The sequence below is a fragment of the Aquarana catesbeiana genome, linkage group LG08, assembly GCF_042186555.1.
Source record: "Aquarana catesbeiana isolate 2022-GZ linkage group LG08, ASM4218655v1, whole genome shotgun sequence".
Taxonomy (NCBI): Eukaryota; Metazoa; Chordata; class Amphibia; order Anura; family Ranidae; genus Aquarana; species Aquarana catesbeiana.
The window spans coordinates 177,193,986-177,221,083 of record NC_133331.1 but is presented as its reverse complement, the minus strand read 5'-3'; the positions used below and the strand labels follow the sequence as shown (position 1 = coordinate 177,221,083).

General features: G+C 44.0%; 1 protein-coding gene across 2 annotated transcripts in view; it reads right to left on the bottom strand.

Annotated features, from left to right (window-relative positions):
- LOC141106176 (microsomal triglyceride transfer protein large subunit-like) overlaps nucleotides 1-27,098 on the bottom strand; it is a 239,517-nt gene that overhangs the window by 15,181 nt on the left and 197,238 nt on the right. For both annotated transcript variants that reach the window (XM_073596713.1, XM_073596714.1), the window contains one exon: nucleotides 2,242-2,412. In XM_073596713.1, coding sequence (XP_073452814.1) covers nucleotides 2,242-2,412 — 171 coding nt within the window. The remainder of the gene's footprint in view (nucleotides 1-2,241; nucleotides 2,413-27,098) is intronic.

Genomic DNA, 27,098 nt, shown 5'->3' with positions numbered 1-27,098 from the left:
GTATGGTGTGGTTGGGGTGTAGCAAAAGCAGCATCATGGAATATTAGGACTGTGTCTTTGGCATTCCCATGTGAGCTTCTCCTGGAGCGGGTTTCACCTGGAGCTGGGCTCATTCACCAAAGTGCACCCCGACCACAAGAACAAGGGACTTGTATCTTGCCACTGAAGATGGCTAAAGATTGTTATATTTGTTACCCTAATGTTTGTCTACTGAACATGATGCTGCATAGTGCATAATGAAAAATTGATCTTTCAAGGGTTCAGTAAAAGACATGAACTTTGCTTTAGACTGGAGCAATGCTATTCAAGACGGGAGGCCTGAATACCTGGAGGGAAGCATGTGAAGTGGGCCAGTACACTGTTAAGCCATAGGTGGCATGATAGGCACAACCCATAATAGGCTGCACTGGTATACTGGATCCTAAAATCAAGTGACAAGTGTAAACCTGGTTGGGCAGGGCGTTAGTGGAAGGAGGTCTACACTCCTAATGGACCTCACCAGCGCCCATCAAATGCAGCCTCACCAGCACCCATCAAATGCAGCTTCACCAGCACCCATCAAATGCAGCTTCACCAGCACCCATCAATGCAGCCTCACCAGCGCCCATCAAACGCAGTCTCACCAGCACCCATCAAATGCAGCCTCACCATTGCCCAACAATGCAGCCTCACCAACGCCCATCAAATGTAGCCTCACCAGGGCCCATCAATGCAGCCTCACCAGCGACCATCAATTGCAGCCTCACCAGCGACCATCAATGAATGTTTGCTTGCTTCCATTCATTCAGGAGTCACAGACACAGACACAGTCCTCCGCCGCCACTGCGCCTCTGACACTATGTGCAAATGGAAGGCAGCTACCTGCTGATGCTGAGACTTAATTGCTTGATGCAGAGGGAAGAGAGTAGGAACCCCAGTGGCTGGACGCCCTAGGCAGCAGGGTGCCCTAGGCGGCTGCCTAGTTTGCCTAGTGGTAGCACCAGCCCTGCCAGCAACCATAAAACCAGTATACAAGACCTTGTGAAGGAACAATTCAAAACTAGAGGGATTGGTGCCGAGTTGGACAGGGGGATGGTTTCCTGGGGCTTCAGGCCACCACATGAACACACGGTAAGCAGATAAGCTGGAAAGCAGCTTGGGAGAGCCGCATAAGTCTGTAGGCCCCTAGCTGAGCAATGACAGTGTGGGATAATTAGCTATCTGCTTACAAGCAAAGGGAGCAGAGAGGGAGCTCTGGCAAGTGAGTATTAGTGGGTTGGGGGGCTTTACACAGACGCTGTCACCTTTATTTGAATGGGCAAGGCAGCAAGGTGACAGTGTCTCTTTAGGGAAGATGCTAGGCCATAATACATGGTGAGATCAGATTCTGCTTGCATATCCAACCCTATACTGATGTATGTGGCCAGCTTTACCCTGTGTTACTGCTAGCAGTAAGACTTGTAGCATAGGGGTCTGGTAACTGACTGGTGCAGACAGCTGCAAAAACAGTAAAAAAACAGGCATAGTTAATGAATAACATACACATCTATGGCCATAATGTTAACCCTCTGCAATCTCCTGTGTTTTTGCTTCACAACCATATGACAAATTTGCAGCTGCTATTAAGCCACTGACAGGATGACAACCCAGTTATCATAAAGGATGTTTAAAAGTGACATTTGGAAGTATTAAATTACATTACTGAACAGGAATCATCTGTGTCTTTGAAAATAAGCTACCCGCCATGGCATCTTCGTTACATATGTACTCAGTCCCTTAGAGCTCATTCAGATGGCAGATTAGTGCCATCCTCTGTGCAGAGCTGCTGGCAGGTGTGTGTGCATTCACCTTGGAGCTGTGTGCAGGGAGCCTATAGAAGTGGATGAACATGCAGTGTCGGCACAGACACAACAAGTTGACATGTGAGCAGGAGCAGGTACACAGATCCAAATTCAGAGCCTCCATGCCACCTGCTCTTGCCCACATGTCAAACTTTGACATGTGTTTGTGTCCATGCCCCTTCTGCATCTGCACCTACTTCTATGGGCTGCCTTCACACAGCTCGAAGGTGTGTGCACACGCATCTGCCAACGGCTCTGCATGAAGGATGGCATTAATCTGTCATCTAGATGAGCCTTAAATTCCTGAAACTTTTACATAGTGCATGTATATGTACTAATCCTGGCATTGAGGAAACTGCCGTAAACATTTTCATATACATGCAACCTTTATTTAACTATTTCCAAAGCACATATCCATTACCTGTAAGGAATATCATCATGCCGCAGCTCAATACACATTGACACTGGAGCGTTAGAAACTTTTGTTGTGGTGTCTTGGTCAATAGTGCCCTCTGCTTCAACCTTAGCTGTCATGTCAACATGGAAGAAGGAGGTGTCAACTTCTGTCTTCAACTCAAACACAAGACCAGCTCTGTCATAAAAGAAAACACATGGTCACATCCAGTGGCGAAGCTAGACGCTATTAATAGAAGCTATTCTTTCACCCAGGGCAAAGACTTAGTTCGGCGTTCCAAAGAGGACGGTATCAGTAAGGCAGTGGATGGTGTCAGTAGCTTTTTATTTTTATTATTTTTTACAATCCCTGTTGGGGGGCTTTAGTGGGATATCAGGGGTCTAAACAGAGCCCTGATGTCTCACTTATTAGACAGATTCCCCAGTCCCTTTCTCTGCAGCCTTCCTGGGTTGCCAACGTCACAGGGGGGCGGTGCCACCAGGTGACGTCGCCGGGTGGCCCCGCCCCTTAGCTATTTAAGAAATGTCACACAGTGGAGCAGGCAGACCGCGGGAGCATAAGTTGCGAGCGGAGCTTTTTTTTTTTTTTTTTTGGGTTAGGCGGTGGCGGCGGGCATTGTGATTGATGATGCATCTACATCGGGGGACTTGGTGTAAGTGCAATCTAAAGTAGCTTTTAATAAAGTACATATGGTTTTACGCTATGTGGAGCTCTTTTTGTTTTTGGATGCTTATATGACATCGCTACCGGGAGGATCGATGTAAGCACCCAAGAGGACTCATAGGTGTGCGAAGGCCCTGGCTGGGTATTAAGCCAAAGCGTGTTTGACCTCCTATAACACAGGGTCAACAGCAGCTGGTAAGCAAGCATTTGGTGGTGGTGATATCACAGGAGGATTTCTTCCTGTTATGGTGGTGGATGCTGTTTGATATTCAATCAGTTAACATCTTATTGCTACACATGTGGACTTTTTCTAATTTATTAATTTTTCACTAATTATTAGGATTGTGTTAGCGGGACTCATTTTGAAATATAGTGTTTACATAAGCAAGAAATGTGTTTCCCAAGGCTGTTTAGCTTGATTTTATGCAGCTAAATGCATGTACTGTACATTTAAATGTAGGCGACTTAATCTGGAAAATATAAAGTTTTTTTATACTTCCCAGAACAATTTCCCAGGTCAGTTGCTTAATTTAATTGCATAAAGTCCATGTGAATGAGGGCAAAGCCATGTTGCATGAAATAGCATGCAGTCCACCAACCACAAAGGTGACTGCAAATAAAGGGATCAGAATATACCTTCTCTTATTTTCTCTTATTATCAGTCACCTCTGTAGGCAGCCTCTGAGGTAATAAGGGCACTGAAAACACTGCATGTGGTTCATACACTTATAAAATCTGCATATATTCTGGACAAGTTGCACTTACATTTATATATTATACTGCATGTGCCCCATGGAGTACATTCAATTCAATGGAAAGTCAGACTGGCAGGCTGCTGACAGGCTTTCTATTGAACTGAAGGGAGTCTATGGCATGCATGCCAAGGTTTAAATGTGTAACTATTTGACGGCTTCAGGAGAAAAGGCTGAATGGTCCCAGTCATATGGAGATCTCACAGGAGTAGGGTTGCAGATCAGTCAATGGGAATTCCATCACTAGACTGGCAGCCTATAGGCAGGGCCTTCTACTGAAGTAAATGGAGTCTGCGGTGTACATGTGCAGGTACACAATTTTGAGAGGTCTGTAAGAAAAGCTGCCACAAAGATACAAATCTCACAGGAGCAAGGTTACTGGACAGTATAAACTGTGAGACACTGCTGGGATGGGAAGCATTATGTAAAAGTGTGTTAACCACTTCAGCCCCGGAAGAATTTACCCCCTTCCTGACCATGCCACTTTTTGCTATACGGCATTGCGTTGTTTTAACTGACAATTGCGCGGTCATGCGACGCTGTACCCAAAGATGATGTCCTTTTTTTCCCCACAAATAGAGCTTTCTTTTGGTGGTATTTGATCACCTCTATGGTTTTTATTTTTTTGCGCTATAAACAAAAAAAGAGCGATAATTTAAAAAAAAAAAAAAAAACACAATATTTTGTACTTTTTGCTATAATAAATACCCCACATTTAAAAAAAAAAATTTCCCCTCAGTTTAGGCTGGTATGTATTCTTCTAAATATTTTTGATTTAAAAAAAAAAATTGCAATAAGCGTAAATAGGGGATAGATTTATGCATTTTTATTATTTTTATTTTACTAGTAATGTAACTAGTTTTATCGTGACTGCGACATTGCGGCAGACACTTGACACTTTTTTGGGACCAGTGACATTTATACAGCGATCAGAGCTAAAAATAGCCATTGATTACTGTATAAATGTCATTGGCAAGGAAGGGGTTAAAACTAGGGGGCGATCAATGGTTTAACTGTGTTCCCTAGGTGTGTTCTAACTGTAGGGGGAGGGGACTGACTAGGGCAGGAGACTGATTGGTGTTCCTACTTAGTAGGAGCACATGATCTGTCTCTACTCCCCTGAGAGAGCCGGGATTTGTGTGTTTACACACACAGATCCCGGTTCTCGCTCTGTCACAAGCAATCGCGGGTGCCCGGCGGTCATCGCACCCGCCGGGCACGCGCATCGGCTCTGGGGCTTCAGCCCGCTGTCTACTGAAAATGGGTCACAGGAGTGCAGAACAAACTGCACTCCTGTGATGCACAGGAGAAGTACCACCAAACTAATTTTGGCTGTACTTCTCCTTTAAGGATTGAATCGGCTGGGCTTCTGTTCATGAACACTTTTATGAATCTTGTTCATATACCCATACCTCATTAAAGTCTAATGGGAGTAGATTGGGCAATGTTGTTATTCAATTTTGCATGTTTGTAAGGTTAATAATCATTTTATTGTAAAATAAATTGGGGGACATGTACCAATACCAAAACTAATAATACATAAATAAAATACAAGTGAATAAAACAGTATCTCTCCTTACACACAACTGTCAGCTCTCCCTAAGGATTTAGTGTAGTAACATTGTGCCGCAAACAAAGAATTTCACTAATGGTTGCAGCACAGCCCTATTGACTTCAACAAATCTGAAATGCATTGCTGCCTGTCAAACTTGGCATGCTGAGTTTAATTTGCCATGGAATGTTTACAGTCTCCTGTAGCTGCTTGTTAAGTTTTAAGTGGGTGGTCAGGGGGTGGTAAACCACAGCTCAATGGCATATTATACTGCCCCCTGACCACCCGTGCCATTATGGATGCTGTGAGCCCACCCATTTATAGAAAGGGGAACTGGGTTATCCATTCCATCAAAATGATTGGCATTTGCCACTCAACTAACTGGGGAAAAGGATTTGCACTGCAATATAAGCTGCTACTTATCTCTGGTGGGGAACCTGCAAAGCTTTTGGCCAAAAGTTTGCAAATTAAGAACTGTGTGAATCCCAGAAATTTGGCAAAAACCCAGGCATGCAGTAACCCCCAATATCATTGCTATATAAGACCAATTTAGATATGATGTCTTGCATCTTTTTTCAGTTTTTTCCTTCCTTATTTATTAGATAACCTTCAAAAATACGTCATTCCCTTTCCCCTTTTTGTCTCCATGTACACGCCCCCCCCCTTTTTTTTTCCCCCACACCGGCATTGAATCCCTGCAGATAATTGGGGAGTTATTGTTTTAGGGTCTTTTATGTTGAACCTTATGCCACAAAACTGCATTTCATTGTGTTTGTGACTTTGATTGCATTCTCTGATTGTTTGTGACGAAAGCCATGGACCATTGTTATGTGGTTGGTTTTTTTTTTTAAATAATTTTTGTTAAAAAAAAAAAAAAAAAATAACACATCATATTTATCACATAGCGGTGAACGAATCGGTAAATCATGCAAATCCGAATATATTTTTTCGTCTGCTGACTACATGCATTCTGATTAATCAAATCTGCAGCAGGTCATAACTCTTGAGTCAATTTTACCTTAATTCCTCAATACTTCAGATAAAACATACATGCACATAACATTCTGCTTAATCAAAATTGAGGAAATCGCAAATTCTCCTAAAGCAATCACCACCATTCATCATGGACCTTGTGCAAAAGACAGTACTGTGTGTGTTAAGTAAAGTGGATCTCAGCTATATCTCCAGAATTTGATGTGATTTGCATCGGCATGCTGGCTTTACTGGCAGTGATATATATTTTATAAAGATATGACACATTATTTAATAGGATAAAGCATCACACAGAGACCGCTAAGTTAATGGGTTCACTTTCAAGTTTAAATCTCACAAAGATCATCTAAAACAGCATGTAAATTTATGACTCCTATCAATTTAAGCCATAGCGCTGCAAAATGCGGAAGTATCTGGAGATGTACCAATGGCTCCATCTTGTGGAAGCAAGTAAAGTATACAGTCAGGTCAACTTAAAGGAATCTATACTATAAAAAGGTGTAGACTGCCATTGCTGGCTTCACACATGAAGATGCTACTTTCTTCACTTTAAGGGTCTGTGCACACTGGGTATCAAAAATGCTGCTTATACAGGTGTTTTGTGTTTTTTTTTTCTTCCGATTGTAGAAGCAGCTCTATGTTAGCCTATGTGTCTATGCATATTAGGGAGTTTACAGGCATATTTTCAAAGAAACGTTTAGAGGCAGAAAAAAATTGTGTTTTTGAGAGGAGCTTTTGGGCAGAAAAAAAAATGCTTAATACTCAAAAATTGTGCATAAATGAGCTTAAACATGGTGTTTAGGAGTGTTTGGTATTTTCAAGTGTACATTGATTATAGTGAAAAATGAGCAGAGGGGATGTTTTGGAAAAAACGCTTGTAAAAGCCACTGCCCATAAAAGTGCTGATAAACTCTTGTGCGATATGAGCCACAATGAGTATTTTGTATGCAGATTTTTCTGCCAGAGGTTCTAGCATTTTTTCTCTCCCTAGTGCACATGGATCTATACACTGATCAATGACTTCAGTACATTCTTAGTCACTGACCTGGGGCAGGTATACAGATCAGGAGATCCAACTTTTACTAATCTGCATACTCACTCAAGCTCAGAAAGTACAATGTACTAAAGCCAGATCAATATGAAACAGTAGAATATAAAACTAGCATGTTTTTAACCACTTTAGTCCCAGAAGATTTACTGCCCCTTCATAATCAGGCCATTTTTTGCGATAAGGCACTGCATTACTTTGACTGACAATTGCACAGTTGTGTGACACTGTACCCAAATAAGATTTATATCCCCTTTCCCACAGTTAGAGCTTTCTTTTGGTGGTATTTGATCACTTCTGCGTTTTTTACATTTTTTGCGCTATAAACAAAAAAAGCCGACAATTTTGAAAAAAAAATACAACTTTTTTTACTTTCTGCTATAAAACATATCCAATAAAAAAATAATTTTAGGTCAATATGTATTCTGCTACATATTTTTGGTAAAAAAAACCTCCATTAAGCGTATATTGTTTGTGCAAAAGTGGTGTACAAACTATGGGATATATTTTTGGAATTTTTATTTTATTTATTTATTTTTTTTAGTAATGGCAGCAATCAGCGACTTTTAGCGGTATTGCAATATTGTGATGAACAATCGTCACTGACAGTTTTTTGGGAACCAGTGACACTAGTACAGTGATCAGTGTTAAAAATATGCACTGTCACTGGACTAATGGCACTGGCTGGGAATGGGTTAACATTAGGGGCGATCAAAGGGTTAACTGTGTGCCTAGCATGTGCTTTATTACAGTGTGAGGTGCTTTTACTAGGGGAAGACATGGATCCTAGTCCCTGCTTTGCAGAGACAAATGATCCATGTCTTCTCTCCTGTCAGAATGGCAATCTGCCTTGTTTATATAAGCAGACTGCCATTCTGCCTCTCTGCAGGATGATGGGCGGGTGCCGGCAGACATTGGGTCCACGGTACCCGCTGATTGGCTCCCTCTGTGTATAATCACAGCGGGAGTGAGTTGCCGGTGGTGCGCATTCATGTCCCTTACCTTGAAGTGCAGGAGTACGTATATATACGGTGGATATAAAAAGTTTACACACCGCTGTTAAAATGTCAGGTTTCTGTGATATGAAAAAAATGAGACAAAGATAAATAATTTCAGAACTCTTTCCACCTTTAATGTGACCTATAAACTTACAACTCAATTGAAAAACAAAGTGAAATATTTTAGGGGTTGGAAGCAAGACTAAAAACTAAAATAATGCGGTTGAATAAGTGTGCACACACCCTTATAACTAGGGATGTAGCTGTGTTCAGAATTAAGCAATCACATTCAAACTCATGTTAAATAGGAGTCAGTACAAACCTGCCATAATTTAAAGTGCCTCTGATTAACCGCAAATAAAGTTCAGCTGTTCTAGTAGGTCTTTCCTGACATTTTCTTAGTCGCATCCTACAACAAAAGCCATGGTCCTCAGAGAGCTTCCAAAGCATCAGAGGGATCTCATTGTTAAAAGGTATCAGTCAGGAGAAGGGTACAAAAGATTTTCCAAGGCATTAGATATACCATGGGAACACAGTGAAGACAAGTGGATAAAAATAAGGCACAACAGTGACATTACCAAGAACTGGACGTCCCTCCAAAATTGATGAAAAGACAAGAAGAAAACTGGTCAGGGAGGCTGCCAAGAGGCCTACAGCAACATTAAAGGAGCTGCAGGAATATCTGGCAAGCAATGGCATCCCTAGGGGGGGCCAGAGGGGGCCCTGACCCCCCCAACATTATGCTGTGCCCCACCATGTGCCCCCCCAATTAAAAAAAATGTTTTTCTTTTTTCTTTTTACAAAAAATCAATGTTTAAGAGGGAGAGAGTCCCCAGTCAGCTCCTGTGGGTGATTCCTGCCCCCTCCCTCTGCTCACTGACACTGCATAATGCAAGCGCTCACACAACCACGGCCACCTGATCTGCTCCTTCCCCTGCATCCTCATTGGCAGGGAGAAGAGCGAGTTGCAGGAAGGACTCCACCAGGACTCTCAGTTACTGAAAAAAGACTGATTTCTCAGACCAGCGCTGTCAATAGCAGGGGCAGGACAGCAAGAGGAGGATGGGGAACCCCACAGTGGCAGAACACCAGGGCCCGGTGGCAAGACAACCTTTGCAACCCTGATAGTTCTCCCACTGCTTTGGATCCTTATATTTTCTTGGTATGCTGGTGACATATATCTCTTGTTTTCTGCCACCCTGGGGGGCCCCAATACAGTGGGAAGGGAACTCACTGCAGAACATGTGAAAGGGCCATTGTGGGGTCATAGTAAAGGGCCCCAGGAGATATATATATATATATATATATATATATATATATAATTGCATTTTATAGTTGTCTCCCTACTTTTGTCCCTGTCCCCCAATGTGCCCCCCCTAAATATGAAAGCTGGAGACGCCACTGCTGGCAAGTACTGGCTGTGCGGTACATGTGACAATAATCTCCCGTATTCTTCATATGTCTGGGCTGTGGTAGAGTGTCAAGACAGAGGCCTTTTTCTTAAGAAGAAAATCATCCAAGCCCAGCTAAATTTTGCAAAAACACATTTGAAGTCTCCTAAAAGCATGTGGGAAAATGTGTTATGGTCTGATGAAACCAAGGTTGAACTTTTTGGCCATAATTCCAAAAGATAGGTTTGGCGCAATAACAACACTGCACATCATCAAAAGAACACCATCCCCACAGTGAAGTATGGTGGTGGCAGCATCACGCTTTGGGGCTGTTTTTCTTCAGCTGTAACAGGGGCCTTAGTCAAGGTAGAGGGAATTATGGACAATTCCAAATATCAGTCAATATTGGCACAAAACTTTCAGGCTTCTGCTAGAAAGCTGAACATGAAGACAAACTTCATCTGTCAGCATGACAACAACCCAAAGCATACATCCAAATCAACAAAGCAATGGCTTCACCAGAAGAAGATTGAAGTTTTGGAATGGCCCAGCCAGAGCCTAGACCTGAATCTGATTCAAAATCTGTGGGGTGATCTGAAGAGGGCTGTGCACAGGAGATGCCCTCACAATCTGACAGATTTGGAGTGTTTTTGCAAAGAAGAGTGGACAAATATTGCCAAGTCAGGATGTGCCATGCTGATAGATTCATACCCAAAAAGACAGTGCTGTAATAAAATCAAAAGGTGCTTCAACAAAGTATTAGTTTAAGGGTGTGCACACTTATGCAATCATATTATTTTAGTTTTTTTTTACTTCCCTCCACCTAAAAGATTTCAGTTTGTTGTTTAACGGAGTTGTAGTTTATAGGTCACATTAAAGGTGGGAAAAGTTCTGAAATTATTTGTCTCATTGTCTCATTGTCTCCTTGTCTCCTTATTGTACATCACAGAAACCTGACATTTTAACAGGGGCGTGTAGACTTTTTATATCCACTGTACATGATCCTGCGCACAGCAGACACCCTATAGCAGTAAAACTGCTTTAGGGCGGTTGGAAAGTGGTTAAGAAGGCTTCAGCCTGTATAAGAACAGTGTGAACAGCAAGCTTTTACAAAGAATTTGCAGAGCTTTCAGCAATCTTTGTTGAAGCTTATAAATACTGAACATAGATCCTAATGGGAGTTCTTATTGTCACTTTAAAAATGCTGCTAGCAGGCTTCAGTACTAGTTAAAGCTTGTTGAAAGCCTGATGAAGCCTGCTAGCAGCTTGTTTAAAGTGACTATCATACTCCCAATAAGATTAGTGTATAACATTTCCCCAAACAGGAGCTGAAGGGCGCTTTAAAGGATAAGAGAAAGCTGCTCAAAGTTTGTCAAAAGCTTGCTGAAAGTTTTATAACAGCTTGCTGTTCACACTGCTCTTATACAAGCTGAATCCTATGTGAAACAGGCCTAAAGATAAACCATTAGCAAAGGGGCTAAAGTATAAAAAGCGTGCCAAGGTGACAATGTCTTCTTTCCCAGAGCTACCAGTAAGGCCCCTTTCACACGAGGCGGACTCAGTTTCTATGGAGCCCGCCTCAGTTCACCGGCTCAGCGGGAGATCAGTCCCTTGCTCTCCGCTGAGCCGGCGGATGACAGGTCCCTCTCTGCTCACTGAGCGGGGAGGGGCTTGTCAGGCGCCACTGCCGCCTATGGAGGGATCGGATGAAAACGGACAGCATGTCCGTTTTCATCCGATCTCACCCGATCCGATCCGCCAGCGACGGACCTGGATGTAGAGCCATCCGTCTGCTTTTAGCGGATCGGACGGGGTCAGATGTCAGCGGACATCCGACGCTCCATAGACATTCAAGGGCTGCCGTCAAAACTGACAGGTGGACCTGAACTGTCCGATCGTGTGAAAGGGGCCTAAGAACCAAAGAATAATTTTTAAACCTTGACTGGTATAGTGCAAGCTGAAGGTGTCACAAGCCATGTTTTGATTATCAAACTTTTTATCTATGAAGTACAGTACTCCATCAGCAATTCTCTTTAAAGAGGTTTTGCACTCTGTAAAAAAACAAACACTGTAGCAGCTTACATTTAATAACAGGACACTTACCTGCCCAGGGATCCAGGGCCATTCTCACCTGTGCTTCATTAGCCTTTGGGTCCCCGGCACCAGCATCTTAACTGTGGGCAGCCGGCTGTGCTGCTTGCGGCTTCACAACTGGCTGCCCACTGTGCATGCGTACACCGTGCTGTGTGAATGGTCCTGCAGTCTTCTGGGACCTGTGACGTGTCCCAGAAGACTGGGGGGGGGGGGGGGGGAATGGAAGTGGGAGTGAGTATCTGCCAAAACTTGATACCCGCTCCCCCACAAAAAAAAAAAAAAATGGCATGCTAAATGTGGCAGGGCAGATGGAGGTGGACTTAAAATTGAACTACCCCTTTTGGGTGAAGTTCCGCTTCCATTTCACTTCCTTTTGCAAACTATTGAACAATAAAATCTGGTCCTATACTCTCTAGCTCCATCTCTAAGGCCTTCTACAGTTTTTCTTTTCATCTGCTAGTGTAGTTGTTCCACGACACTCCAAGACATCCCATATCCCAAAATAGAGTGGCTCTCTGAGCTTGTCCACCCCCAATGGATTGAGAAGCTGAGCACCAGACTTCATGACAGTTATGCCCTGTACACACGATCGGACATTGATCGGACATTCCGACAACAAAATCCATCAGATTTTTTCCAACGGAAGTTGGCTCAAACTTGTCTTGCATACAAACGGTCGCACGAATTTCTGAATGTCAAGAACGCGGTGACGTACAGCATGTACGGCGGGACTATAAAAGGGCAGTTCAATACCAAGCGCACCACCCTTTGGGCTCCTTTTGCTAATCTTGTGTTAGTAAAAGTTTAGTGAGAGACGATTTGCGCTTTTCAGAATCGTAGTTTTCAGATCGTTTTTCTGCTGTTCAGTTTGTGCTTGTGGGTTTATATCTGGTCTTCAGTGTGTGCAGTGAGTTCGTATTTGATTATTCAGTGTGTTCTTGTCCGCTCGTTGCCGATTTTTAGGTCGCTCTTCACAGGCCTTGCTGTTCTTCAGTGCATTCTGTTACTTCGTTCTGACCAGCCGACCGTTTTAAAGCCATGTTGCGTGTACATACTCATCATAGAGTTCCACACATCACCATCCGATCCATACCTTTATTGGTCTCATCTCTCCTTCCCAATAGTCATTTCACTTTTCCATTTATTTTGATTTCTATTTTCATTTTTTTTTTAATTTATATTTATTTTTATTTCTAATTTTATTTTTATTTTTATTTTATTATGCTCATCTTCTTTGTTTTTATTTTTATTTTCATTATTCACAATTACTTTTATTATGCATTCATCTCTATCACCAATTATATTCATTAAAAAACTCTTTACATTATAAAATATATTCCTATTCCCATTCATATTTCCATAATCTTTTTCACATTTTTTTTCATAATTATTTTCATTGTTATTTCCATCAATATATATTTTGTTCAGCCATTTTTCCCAGTCATCATTTTTTTTAAATAATTTTTTCTAATAATTTAATTCCTGAGCCATCATCCACTCTATCCATGTAATCTAATTACCATCTTACCAAATTTCAGTTATTATATCCTCTGCTATCCTTTTACACATCATCTCCCTCTCCTCCATCCACCCCTCCTTTCCCCATCTGCTACATTGCCCCACACACACCAACTAGGTCGCCTACAGCTGTCATCATCCCCCGTCCCACCCCCTCCCATCCCCTTTCTCCTCGTACAATGTTGTGTACATTGTCTCCATGACAACGAACCATGTGACCGTGCATTGTGCGGCTATAACATGCCCACACTGAAGGCAGCCGCCACTCAAGCCTGAGGAAGGAACACGCATGTCCCGAATGCGAGCACCTCCCGCTGACCAGACCCGGAAGTGACGTCCACCACAGCGAGCAGTGTCATCCACCGATCCTCTCTCCTAATCACCGGCAGCACGGTGAACCAGCGGTGTGACCGGCATAGGATCCGATCCAGGAGACAGAGCCACCGCCACATCCCACGGACCTCCCCCACTTTCACCCGGCCATCGGGAGTGGATGATCTATCATGCCTTTTGTTTCTTCACCTTTGTGAGTGTTTTTATACCATATTTTTATTGGTTAAACCAGCTTGTATACTGCACTTAGAGGGCGCTCTTCTTCTTCTTTCGTTTTTCGTTCATCATAGAGTTCGTGCTGTGCGGGGGCTTGGTGTTGGGGTTCTTACTTTGACACAAGCCCAGTCCATAAACAGGGCGAGGAGGAGTTCATGAACCAAGAATTGGGTGCTCCAGCGTGACCAATTCTCTCACATGCCTTTGCTCCATGAGATCCGTGAGAATAACCCCGACAATTTCAGGAACTTTCTCCGGATGACGGACCCCGTTTTTCACCGTTTGTTGGCTTTGCTGAACCCTTATATCAGCAGGCAGGATACCTGCATGCGGCAAGCCATCACTCCGGAGCAGAGGCTAGTCGCCATGTTGCGGTACTTGGCGACAGGGAGAAGCCTGCAGGACCTCAAGTTCTCGACAGGCATCTCCCCCCAGGTTCTGGAGATCATTATCCCAGAGACCTGTTCTGCCATCATTCATGTCCTGCAGAAATACTATATTAAGGTAAGATTTCTCCTTTTAAAATCTCATTATATGTATTTAATGTTTGCTAATGTATTGTATTTCTTTCATCATTCCCTAATTACCATGATTGTAATATGCTGTGAATGTCCTCTTTATCCTCATGCATGCTGGAATTTTTTAAACTTTGTTTTTTGTCCTTCATGCATATTTGCCTTCACTTACCTTCCCAGCATGCTCTCCTGGGCCTATATCCACCTAGTCTAGTCACTTAACAATGTATTTTGTCAGCTCCATAGTAGCGCTTTACCCTAAACACCCCCTAAAATGTGCACAAATGTTATTTGTGTCCTTAAATTCAGGCAGAGTGCCAGAGGGTTTTTTTGGGGGTCCCAAAAACATTTGGAACCCACCTCCCCCCATACCAATCCTCTATCTTCTGACTTTACCAAACCCATACACACTATATACCTACCTCTTTTGTGATCAGACTTATGCATGAATTCCCCAAAGCATGTAGTGCAAGGGCCTGCCTGAATACTTTCAAATGGTACTGTTTAAAGTTTTTGTATCCTATTATTATCTTGATAGGTAATTGCAGAATGTAAAAATGTGCTCCAATTTGGACAGTGTGTATTTTCATATTTGTATTCTGACACTTCTTACCTGTCCAGTGGGCTGTCAATAGTGCAAGTGAGGAGGGACTGGCCAAAGTAATACACATTATTTATGCATTCATCTCTCAGTGAAGTGGAGAGGGTTACCTGTCCAAAACACTCCCCCCCCCTAAAATTTTTACAATGAGCTATCAGAGGGGGTGAATTATCTGATAGGTGGACCTTATACTTTTGCCTTTAAATACTCCCTAAAATAAATGTTATAGTGATTTTGGCCAAGAATGTTTGTGTCTAATCTGCGTTCAATGTTCATGTGCAAAATTACTAATTTTTTTTTCTTGCTTGACTCAACAGTTTCCTTCAATGCCACAGGAATGGCAGACTGTGGCCTCCCACTTTGCCACCCGTTGGGACTTTCCCAACTGAGGAGGGGCAATTGATGGAAAACATGTCCACATCGTCCCACCCCCCAACTCGGGGTCATACTATTACAATTACAAGGGGTTCAATAGTATTGTGATGTTGGCGGTGGTGTCGGCTACTTACGAGTTGTATGTGGGTGTGGGGAAGAATGGCCGATTGTCGGATGGTGGAGTCATCTACATGGCGTCTCCAGAATGGCAGCTTGGGCTTGCCACCTCCAGAAGACAATGCGGAAGGACTCCCATTCGTCTTCGTTGCGGATGAAGCGTTTGCGCTGGGGGACCATCTTATGCAGCCATTCCCTATGAGGACCCTCACCCCAGAGCATCTTGAAAATTTGGCTTTTAAAATATGTAAACAATTAGTCATAAAAACAAAAATAAACAAGCAAAAAGTTAGGGATTTCTGAGTGTTTTAGATTCTCCCTAAAACATCAATAATGTTCTTCATTTTGTTTTGAACATCATTGATGTTTTGCTTTAGGTTTTATAAATCCCTATTGCACCCCATTATGTCCCCGATGAGGATCTGGGCACTTTCACTGGTGAAATGACCTTCTTCCACAACATCCCCATCACCTAAAAAAAAAACCACACCATGTATTATAAATATGCAGACATCCATCTATTACCTGAAGCTGTGGTCGCAGACACTCACCTGTTGTGGTGACAATTTTGCCAATTTCAACAACCTCTCCCTCCTCCTCCTCTGGTTGGGTTTGGGGGATTTCCCCTTCTTCCTGAGGTGGGGAGTCCCTGGTCTCCTCTGATGAGTGGTGTCCTCCGAGTCTTTTCTCCCTTTTGTGAAAAAAATAGATATACTTAGCACACAGATATTTGAGGGCAGAAATAGGAATATGAAACATTGCTTGGAAGTGTTGTACAATTGTCTGTTTTGGCAGAGTTCCAAGCTCAAGAATTTATTTTTTTACCTTTGTAAAGCTGGAATACTTACCTGTTTTGCGTAAGCTTCACAGATGGAGACACCCCTATATTATTCCCTGGAGCACCTGTGTGGGACACCCTAATAAAAAGTTTGTTCTTGTGTCCCACACTAGTGCTCATGCATCCAGATGTGTAAACAGCTGCTGAGTGTCCTCTCCTTATACAGAATCTACTTTGCATTTCATTCTAGTTACAAACCCATCTAGACAACAAACTTTTTTTAATAGAAGTAGGCCAGAAAAAATGTATTGAACTGCATCTGGCCAAAACATCGTATTTTGGTGGGTGAACGAACAATGTTTCCTACGAACGATTAATGTGCCCATGAACATGAAAGTTGCCATTTTAAACTGTACAACAGTAAAGAAAAGCACATGGAGCAGCACGAATGTAATAAAAAGTAAAGAATAGGAACACAGGACAACTACTTACTTTTTTGCAGCACTCTCCTGATCCTTCTATACTGATCATGCTCCCTTAATTTGAGATCCGACCACTGTTTCCTCAGTTGATCCTTGGATCATCGTACCGGCGCAGACTCACTTCACAACTTTAGCCATGATCTTGGGCTTTCTGACATTTGGATTGGGGTAAGGTCCATACTTCCCATCATAGTCGGCCCTTTTCAATATGTCCACCATCTTCACCATCTCTACAAAGGCCATATTTGAGGCCTTAAATTGCCTGCAGGATCGTGACGTTTCTGGCTCTGGGCTTTCCTCCTCCTCGTTGCTGGAATTATCACGCATCTGCTGTGTCTCCGCCATGTGCTCTCCCCCACTGTGCCGAAAAAGAAGGGGCGGGGAATAGACTAGAAAGAACGTCAGGGGCAGGCGGAGTTTCACGCATGCGCAGTGTACATAAAGCGTAACACGCGTGCATCGTACATACGATCTGTGAGTGGAGGAAGGAGTATCGGAAGCGCTGATCGTGATAACGAAGGTACAATTTTAACTTGGGCCTATACTGCTTATAGATTGAGACCTATATTGGGACAAGATTAGGAGAGTTTAGCCTGACATTAGAGTATGTCTTGTGTTGTGTCTTGCAGAGAAAATGGATGGCTTCAATGATCACAACTTCCTCCCCCTGTTCATAGACAAATACAGGGAGCTGCCCTGTCTGTGGCAGGTCAAACACCCGCATTATAATCATAAACAAAAGAGGCAGGCAGCGCTGGAGAAACTGCTGGAGTTGGTGAAGCCGGTGGTCCCCACGGCAACCACCCCCTATTTAAAAGCCAAAATTGGTGGCCTGAGGAACACTTATCTTAGGGAGCGCAAGAAGGTCCAGGATTCCCAGAGATCAGGAGCTGCAGCAGATGACGTTTATGTCCCCAGGCTGTGGTACTTCATTTTCTGTCAGACCAGACTGAAGTCAGGGAATCCCTCTCAACCCTACCTTCCACTCTTCCTTCCACCCTATCTTCCACCCCAGCTGAGGCTTCCGATGTCCAACCTGGGACTTCCAGCCAGGAAGAAGTGGAGGAGCCCAGCTTGAGTCAGGTATAGCATTGTTCATTATACATTGATCAAAAAAATAAATGATGTTTACTAGATGTTATTATTGATCACTAATTGCTGATTTAATAAAGGCATTTACATATCAATAGACAGTAGTGGCCAAAAATGATTGGGACAAGAATGAAAAATGCTGGGCTCAGAATGATAGTCTTTTCTATTTATTAACATTCAATTTGCAACAGTCATGAGCTGAAAATTGTGTATGATTGATGAACAAAAAACTAAAAATATGTCCCTTTTTCATACACAGAAAGACCTCAGCCAGGAGGAGGCTGTGGAATCTGGCAGCCAGGAGGAGGCAGGGGTTAGTGGCAGCCAGGAGGAGGCAGGGGGTTAGTGGCAGCCAGGAGGTGGCCGGGGTTAGTGGCAGCCAGGAGGTGGCCAGGCCCAGTAGGAGCCTCACAAAATCGCAGGTTCCTCCCCTCCGCCTTCCAACCAAAAGACCCAGGAAGGGGAGGAATGTGGAGGAGTCATCGCTCAGGCTGATTCAGGAGGCTTCTGCATCCCTCAGAGCCACCCCCACTTGTGAAGAGGCATTTGCTTTCCTTGGCTGCCACAAAACTGCAGGACATGGAGGAGGGGCAACGCCTCATGTGTGAGAAAATCATTTTTAAAACATTAAATAAGGGGTTGAGGGGCCAAATCACACCCAATACCCACCTGTGTGAGTTGCATCCTCCTCCTCCTCCTGCCACACCTCCAACACCACAACCACAGCCTGGAAGGAAGAGTGTAAGGAAGACAAGAATGTGATGGTCTGGGTTCAGTCTGGTCTGACAAAAGATGCAGGCTTATGTATGACCACAGCCTGGGGACATGTATATTATCTGCTGCTGTTCATGATCTCTTGGACTTCTAGACCAGATTGTACTCCCTCATATAAGGACTCCTCAGGCCACCAATTTTGCCTTAAAATAGTTGATGTCTGCCCTGGGGTACAAAGGCTTCACCAATTTCAGCAGTTTCTCCAGCGTTGCCTCCCTCTTTATTTGGTTACGACCCCTTAATAAAGTTTTTTTTTAAACTAATACTCTCCTGTGTGTGTTTTCGTTCAAAAAGGACAGTTTGTTGGTAACAACACACAAAACACACCCAAAACAATTATGGAGATCATAAAAATAAATAAATAAATAAACAGGAGATCTGGATTAAAAAAACAAACAACAAATAATACAAAATATAAAAACATAAAACCAAAAATTTTTTTCGGTAGATCTGACAAATAAAAATATTATATTCATGAAATCACGAGAAATAATCACAAAATACGTTTGTGAGAAGTCTGTGTGAATATGAGCAGCAAAAAATGTCATTCTTCTAGCATTATAAAGAAGAAAAGAGTGCATTAAACAATTTAAAACACTGCAGCGTGACGAAAGTGCTATATCAATTACGAACGCTAATTTTACTAGACCGAGCAGTTCCATCTCGGAATTTATTCTGAGCATGCATGGCACTTTGTGTGTTGGAATTGTCTACACACACGGTCGGAATTTACGCGATCGGATTTTGTTATCGGAAAATTTAATAGCCAGCTCTCAAACTTTGTGTGTCAGAAATTCTGATGGAAAAAGTCAGATGGAGCCCCACACACGCTTGGAATTTCCGACAACAAGCTCCAATCGCACATTTTCCGTCGGAAAGTCCGACCGCGTGTATAGGGCATTAGACTACATACATGAACATATGGAGTATCAGGATCTTTTTCCGGGGATTGGCACAATTTCAAAGTAACTTTAAATAAGATTGATCATCCACATGCTGTTCTTTGGGCCCCCCTCATTCTCCCCCTGGACACTCAATTTTTTCTACTCTTCTTTCTTCCTTTCTCCTTATTTCTTAATTCCCACCCCTCAGCTTTCCCTTTTTTCTATATACCAGGGGTCTTCAAAAAGTTTCTGCACTTTTTTTTTTAACTCCAACATATATATAAAAGTGCGGAAACTTTTTGAAGAACCCTTGTATATTCTATCTCTTTACCTCTAATGTAGCCTATTGGCCCGATGAGGTGACAACACCCCAACATCTTCCTTTACCTGGGTTTTTTCCCTATTCCTGGGTTTTACCTTTGATTTGGAATTGGCAATTTTTCACTTGTCTCTTTATTTTCATATTTTTTCTAGGATAATTTATTGTCAGAATTTTCCTACGTTACATACAAAATGTCCCTTGTAATATTCAGGGGATGTAGCACCTCGATAGAACGTGCAATAGCCGGTTAATTTAAACATAAAAAGCTTTATTTTTCTTTAGGCAAACACAAAAGAGCTTCCAGCAGCAAAACAAACTTCAGAAAATGCAACACAAAAAAGTCCACTTATCTTCAGCACAAATCAAACCATTAAATAAGCAAAAGTCCAGGAAGGCTTTACCCCAGGGTTAGGAGCGTCCAGCTTCAGACGTTTTGTAGCACACATGTAACACAGAGCCAGGTCTCCTCTTAACTCCTACACACAACACACCTAATACTAGCTTCATGTTTTATGTGCTGCTTCCTGGAGGCTGCTTAACCCTGCAGGGTCCCCGTAGTCAGGAGCGGAGGTTCTTTTCCCATCCAAATGTCACTCCAAACCTCCAAAATTCCAAACACAACTCTACTAATACAAAGAGGACTACACGTCAGTCCTCTCCTTTACATGACTCTCCCGGAATTCCCCACCCATCATGTATGAGACCCCTGATACACTTAAAGGAACCATAAACCAATAATTGGTGCCACATAACACCCCTCCAGGACCCATCCTTAGCATCCTGTACACCCTGTTTACACACCTTGTACTGCTGTGAGGTAATATGTCCCCTTCTGAGCTAAAAAAAATGTAATTTAAAATGTATTCTTTAAAAAAATAAAAATAAAATCTGAATGGTTGCTAAGGTCTACAGACCACAATTGTCCTTTGCTTCACCAGTCCTTAAGCCGCGTACACATGATCGGATTTTCCGACGGGAAATGTGTGATGACAGGCGGTTGGCGGAAAATCTGACCGTTTGTATGCTCCATCAGACAATTGTTGTTGCATTGTCCACGGACAAATGTCTGTTGTCGAATTTTCCTAGCATGTGTACACAAGTCCGTCGGCCAAAGTTCAAAGTACAAACACGCATGCTCGGGAGCAAGGACAAACCAGAAGCGGTCGGTCTTGTAATCTAGGGTTTGTAATGGAGAATTGACATTCGTGACGCTGCAAATTATGAAATCTCGAAATGCAGCGCATAATTCTCTTCTTCTTTAATGGGATAATAAGGAAGCTGTTTTGCTGGTGATACTGATGGAGTTCTGACAAATGTATTTTAGAAGGCTTTTATTTTCTAGTGATATCAAGAATAATATTATTATGCTTTTTTTTGGGGGGGGGGGGGGCAAGTTACCACAACACCATTATCCTGTAGTTTTTAAGATCAAACATACAACTATGTTGGTGTCCCTTGTCAATTTTACATGCATTCTATGCATCCAAAAATATAGAAAATATACCAAATCAAATCATTATTCGACCAAAAAATAAAGTAAAAGCCTCATGCATGTGTCCTGCTTCTTAATATAGGGGGTCAACCATGCCAAGAGTTGGTGAAAGCAGGGGTCCGTCATCCAGCGATAATTCTGCTCAGTTATGCTGCGGCAGGTTGGCTCCCCTGCACAAGCCGTAGTAGCTTTGTCCCCGAAGCGTGTCCCCGGAGCCGATGTGAGTGCCTGGGTAGCTCTATGACCGCCAGCCACCCGCGATCGCTCGTGACAGAACGAAAATGGGGATGTATGTGTGTAAACACACAAATCCCTGTTCTCTCATGAGAGATGAGACAGATTGTGTGTATATACTAAGTATGAACAGCGCTCTCTCTACTCCCCTAGTCAGTCCCATTCCCCCTACAGTTAGAACACATCTAGGGAACACAGTTAACCCCTTGATCGCCCCCCTAGTGTTAACCCCTTCCCTGCCAGTGTAATTTATACAGTAATCAGTGCATTGTTATTTACTGATCGCTGTATAAATGTCACTGGTCCCAAAAATGTGTCAAAAGTGTCCAATTTGTCGGCCGCAATATCGCAGTCCCAATAAAAATCAGTGATCGCCCTCGTTACTAAAAAAAATAATAATAAAAATGCCACAAATCTATCCCCTATTTTGTAAACGCTATAACTTTTGCGCAAACCAATCAATATATGCTTATTGCGATTGTTTTACCAAAAATGTGTAGAAGAATACATATCAGCCTAAACTAAGGAAAAAATTATTATTTTTTTTTAAATTTGGGATATTTATTATAGCAAAAAGTAAAAGATATTGTGTTTTTTCAACATTGTCGCTCTTCTTTTGTTTATAGCGCAAAAAATAAAAACTGCAGAGGTGATCAAATACCACCAAAAGAAAGCTCTATTTGTGGGAAAAAAAGGACGTCAGTTTTGTTTGGGTATAGCGTCGCACGACCATGCAATTGTCAGTTTCCAAAACCTGTCCCACTGGTGGAGATAAAGCAGACAGCACTAAGGCGACGGCAGAAAATGCGCCCCATAGGTATGATGCAGCAGACGAAGTTAAGCTTACCCAACAAAGACTGCAACTGTTTCAGCCCAACTTACTTCGCCTGCAGGGCCTCCAATTTTTCAATCGGCAAGCGACACTCCAGCACTTGTGTGTCAATGATGATACCCAAGAATTTAATCTCCGTGGAAATACCTTCCATATTTTCAAGCGCAAGAGGGATATCGAACCGCAATAATTTCTAAAGTATGCAACAAGACCGCACAAACTGTGGACTTTGGTGGTCCATTGTAAAGAAAATCTTCAAGGTAATGCAGAACTGAGCGCACCTGTGATTCCTCCCGTACCACTCACTCAACAAAAATACTAAAAGTCTCAAAATAGGAACAAGAAATGAAACAGCCCATGGGAAGACAACGATCAGTAAAAAACTGCCCATCCCAAAAACAACCCAGCGACTGTTGGCTCTCCGGATGCACTGGCAACAGACGAAAAGCGGATTCAATATCTGTCTTCACCAACAATGCCCCTGGCCATACCGTTGAACCCAACTGACTGCCATATCAAAAGAGGTATATGACACTGAAGTCAAGTCAGGCTCAATCGTATCATTACCTGAAGCTCCCTTCGGATACGACAAATGATGGATCAGCTGAAATTAGTTGGGTTCCTTTTTAGGATACACCCCCAAAGGTGACACATGCAACCAAGGAATGGGTGGTTGATCGAAAGGCCACATCCCTCCTGGGATAATTACTTATGTATGGCAGCACCACGGACAGGTTTACTGGGGTCCTCCCTTTCTGAAGTGGACTCACCGGATTGCTGCTTCCCCTTCTTAAAGCATCTGGCATAACTATGGGAGCCCCCACAGCCGGAGCACTCATGGAAGAAACGACAGGTCGTGCCAAAACGGCACATTCCCACATTCCCTCGTTGAACTGCTAACAGCAGCCATTCCTATGTGCAGCCAACTGTCCCGCGGCACTCGAAACGCCGCCCCCCCCCCCCCCGAAAGGGCTGCCCTAGGGCCCATTGCTTGAGCCATTGAGCTTCATCCAAAGCCCAATATCCTTATGATCCCAATGCAGCTGAGGCCGCAAGGCCTTAGGCTAACAGAACTGCTCATCATAGCGAAGCCAATCCCCCGTAGACCCTATGGGCCTCACCAATCGCGTCCAAATAGCAAAAAAGGGGGGAACAGTTCTCCGGCTCCAATGACGCTGCTAAAATAGCAAAAGGTCAGAGGGATAAGCCCCAACGACGCTTCTCCTCCTCTTCCTCTTATTTTCGTCAGCCTTCCCTTTTTCTATGTTAAACTTTCCAGGGGCAAAAGAGAGAATATCTCCATGCAAGATCTTTTCCCTGATGTCAGGCTTAGTATGGACCCTCAAAGGACCCTCAAAGCAGACATAGACCTCGCATTTCGCCGAATCCGCCAGACGAACCCCATCATCCCCTGACTCCTTGGTCTTGTGTGACTCTGAGCCATTAGCCTTTGCTGTCTGGGAGGCAGGCTCAACAACCGCCTGTCAAAGACAGAGTGGTCTCGGTACCTACCAGCTACGTCCTTCCTCCCCTGCTCACCATTCTGCGACGTGGCACTAACTGCCCTGGCAGCGCAGAGTGAGGTATAGCGGAAACATCCCTGCCTAAGCCACTTGATGTGGCTGCAGCAGGGAGCCACGCCCCCCCCACGTTGGCCCAAAAGCTGGGCCCGGCAATCCGGACGGAGAACAGCGATCCAACAAATCATGAAAACCCGCCAAAAATTCCGCCAAGCCCACGTACCTTTACCGGCATACCTACATTACCCCGCCAGGGGACCTCATCCTGATCCCCTGCACTAATCCCCACATTCTGAGCTAAAAAGGTAGGTAAAGACCGGGACTTACCAGGCTGCCTTTGCCCCGGATGGCGATCAGCTGCACTTCTGGATCCCAGCTGGCTCCGTGGGGCAGGGCGCCGATTACCCGTTGCCGTCATCACTGGAAACCTTGCTGGGTTCGCTGGACGATTCTCGTCGAGGCGCTGTCCCGGGTGCTTCACTTGCCGGAGGACTCACCGCCAGGGTGATCCGATTCACCTTCGCCCAGCTCAGGCGCGTCAGGAAGTGTAAGAAAGCTGCAGGGTCCCTGTGCACCCCCAGCTGTAGAAGGGGGCATCCAACCCTTTAAGGGGGTGGAGCCACTCCCTTGTGCAGCCGTCACTCCAACTGCAGACCTGGAAGGCTGCATTGCCGCGAAAGAACAGCAGATGGCGCCAGATCTCTTCTGCCTACTTGAAGCCAGTCTCTTCCCCCACTGAGCCACTCTGCCCAGCCACAGGGGAGGGGGCAACTGCTCCAGGTCCCTGATGAGTTGTGAAGGAGGGGAAACGTGCGGCCGTCTGCTTCCGGCGACCTCGTGGATCGGGTAACTGTCCTCCCTGCACCCAGAAGGGGACAGGGCTCCACACCAAGATGGCCCCCCCGCTCGGGCTCATCAGCAGGTGCGCCAGCCACCAGCTCCCAGTTCAGTGAAGAGGGGGAGGAGGAGGGGTGAGTGCATGGCGTCCCCTCCTCTGTGGGTCCTGCTGACGACGGGGATTCCTACCAGTCCCCCTTGCTGGTGCTTGCCACCCAGCAAGAGGACACTGAAGGGTCCCCAAGAAGGGGGCTCCCATGCGGCCGCCGGACCCAGGGGTTATATGAAGGGCTCAGGGGGGACAAATCCTCTTAGCACATTTTGACGATGGGGAGATCCAGCAGGAGACAAATCAACCCCCAACCCCCCTATCATGCCCATCAGATGTTGCTGGAGCCACTGCGGACCCCGCACCAATGCAGCCGCCCTACCTGGTCCTGCAAGGCCTCCAGGTCACTCATGCCTTTTTTCTCTCTCTCTCCGCAGAGGAACAGCAAAACTATTCACATCAACTGAACTTTACAGAATGATTACTCATCAGCCCTTGCACAGAAAACCCTTGTGGCTCCACCCTGACCATCTAACCTCTAAGCCACCAATCAGGTAAGCCCGCCCCTACCCCACTAACTACAGAGTTCTTTAAACCCTTCTCAGACCTGTTCCTCTCTTAGTCATGCCAACCCTGCATCTATTCTCCGGGTCGCACTGTATATATTGGCGAGCTTTACCATTATCAGTGTTCTAGATAACATGTAAATATTGTCTGTATACCAAAAATATATTACATCTCTACGAGGTACTTGTTGATGGGGATTGAAGCCATCTATATCAAATGTTATTGTATGTACCTGGACGGCCCCTATTAGCTTAAATCACCTTTTTATATAGTTAGGGGATTTACCTTGTTAAGCCAGGTGGCAAAGGTAGGGGGGCATCACTTGTATCCAGCCATGGGCTATAACTTTCCTGGCACAAAATAGTGTTTCATGTACAAATTTAAGGGTATGTTTGTCCCATGTCTGTTTCAGGAAATAAGCTCAGCAAGCATTGCCTAAGGTTCATTGTCACTGGGGTACCCATCTGATCATGGAGAAATTGAACAACCTGCACCCAGAAATCCCTGAATGCAGGGGCAATGCCATATCAGGTGTCCTGAAAGTGCCAATGGAGTTAAAACATTTGGGGCACTCTGGACTTCGAGAAGGGCAAAACTTGGCCATACGCTCTGGAGTAAGATATGATCTATGAACAATGTAGGTTTTAGTTAGCCTAACTGTTTCATAGCTCACAACTGGCCCTGATTTTGAGGGACTGTCCCTGATTTTAGAACAATGTCCCTCTGTCCCTCTTTCCTCCTCATTTGTCCCTCATTTTGGTCTGATCTATATAGTTTATATATAAAATGTACTATTTATCTTTCAAAAAGTGTTTCCTAGTGCTAAACCTTTCATCCAATTTCTAAATTGCTGCATTTGTACATTTTAAAAGCCAATATGAAAGGAATAGTAGTGGTAAAGAAAAAAGCCCTTGTGGATTTATTTATATCCTTTTTTGTTTTTTTTTTTGGTTAATTCTCCTTTAAGGAGGTGTGGCAGGGGCGTGTCCTAGTGTCTACATACGTTTGCTAGTAGGTGTCCCTCATTCCCATCTCAAAATGTTGGGAGGGTATGCAGCTTGGGAGATACAAACTTAGAAACTTCAAGTACCTCACTCCAGTCCTCATCATCCTGCATCAACCTCCCACCTAGGTTTGAGAGAGTAAGCTATTTGAGATGCAGAGGGGGTATTTAGCCATCTCGTAGAAAATCTACAATAGTTTTCGGGGATCATTACCTCAGATCACTTCCAGGACATCTAAAGTAGCTAAGGCAGGGTAAGTACCCCCAAATTGCGTGGACAGGGCATATCTTAGCTGAAGATATCAAAACAGCATGTGACCTGGAAGGGTTTAAGTTTGCTCTGATGTAAAACATGTGCTAACAAATATATACCACATTTAATTTATTTTTTATTTTACACTGTCATTTTTTTTTATTTTTTTTGTATTACTTTAATTCTAATTACAAGGAATTAACTCACAAACAGTGCTGTCACATTGTTTGGAGCAGCATGGAAGTGCATTGCAGGGCAGACGCTGCACGTGGTAGCAGAGTGGTGTATGATTGAGTGTGGGGAGCTGCGAACAGTGACACCCCCCCTCCCCACTGGGACCAGGAAGGTCGGCGCAAGGACCGAGGTCAGTGAGGCGGAGGCGGCGGCAGGCGTAGAATTTTTGGCAATGAGCGAAGGGTGACTGGGGCAGTGACACCCCACTGAGACTGTCAGTAGAGGTGGGCACGGCAGTAAATCAGCAGGACCGGAGACCGGGAGTGTCAGGCTGTTTCAGGAGAGGCGGCGGGTAAGCCGAAACTGTGTGCTGTGAGTACCCGAGTGCTGTGAGTACCAGGTGC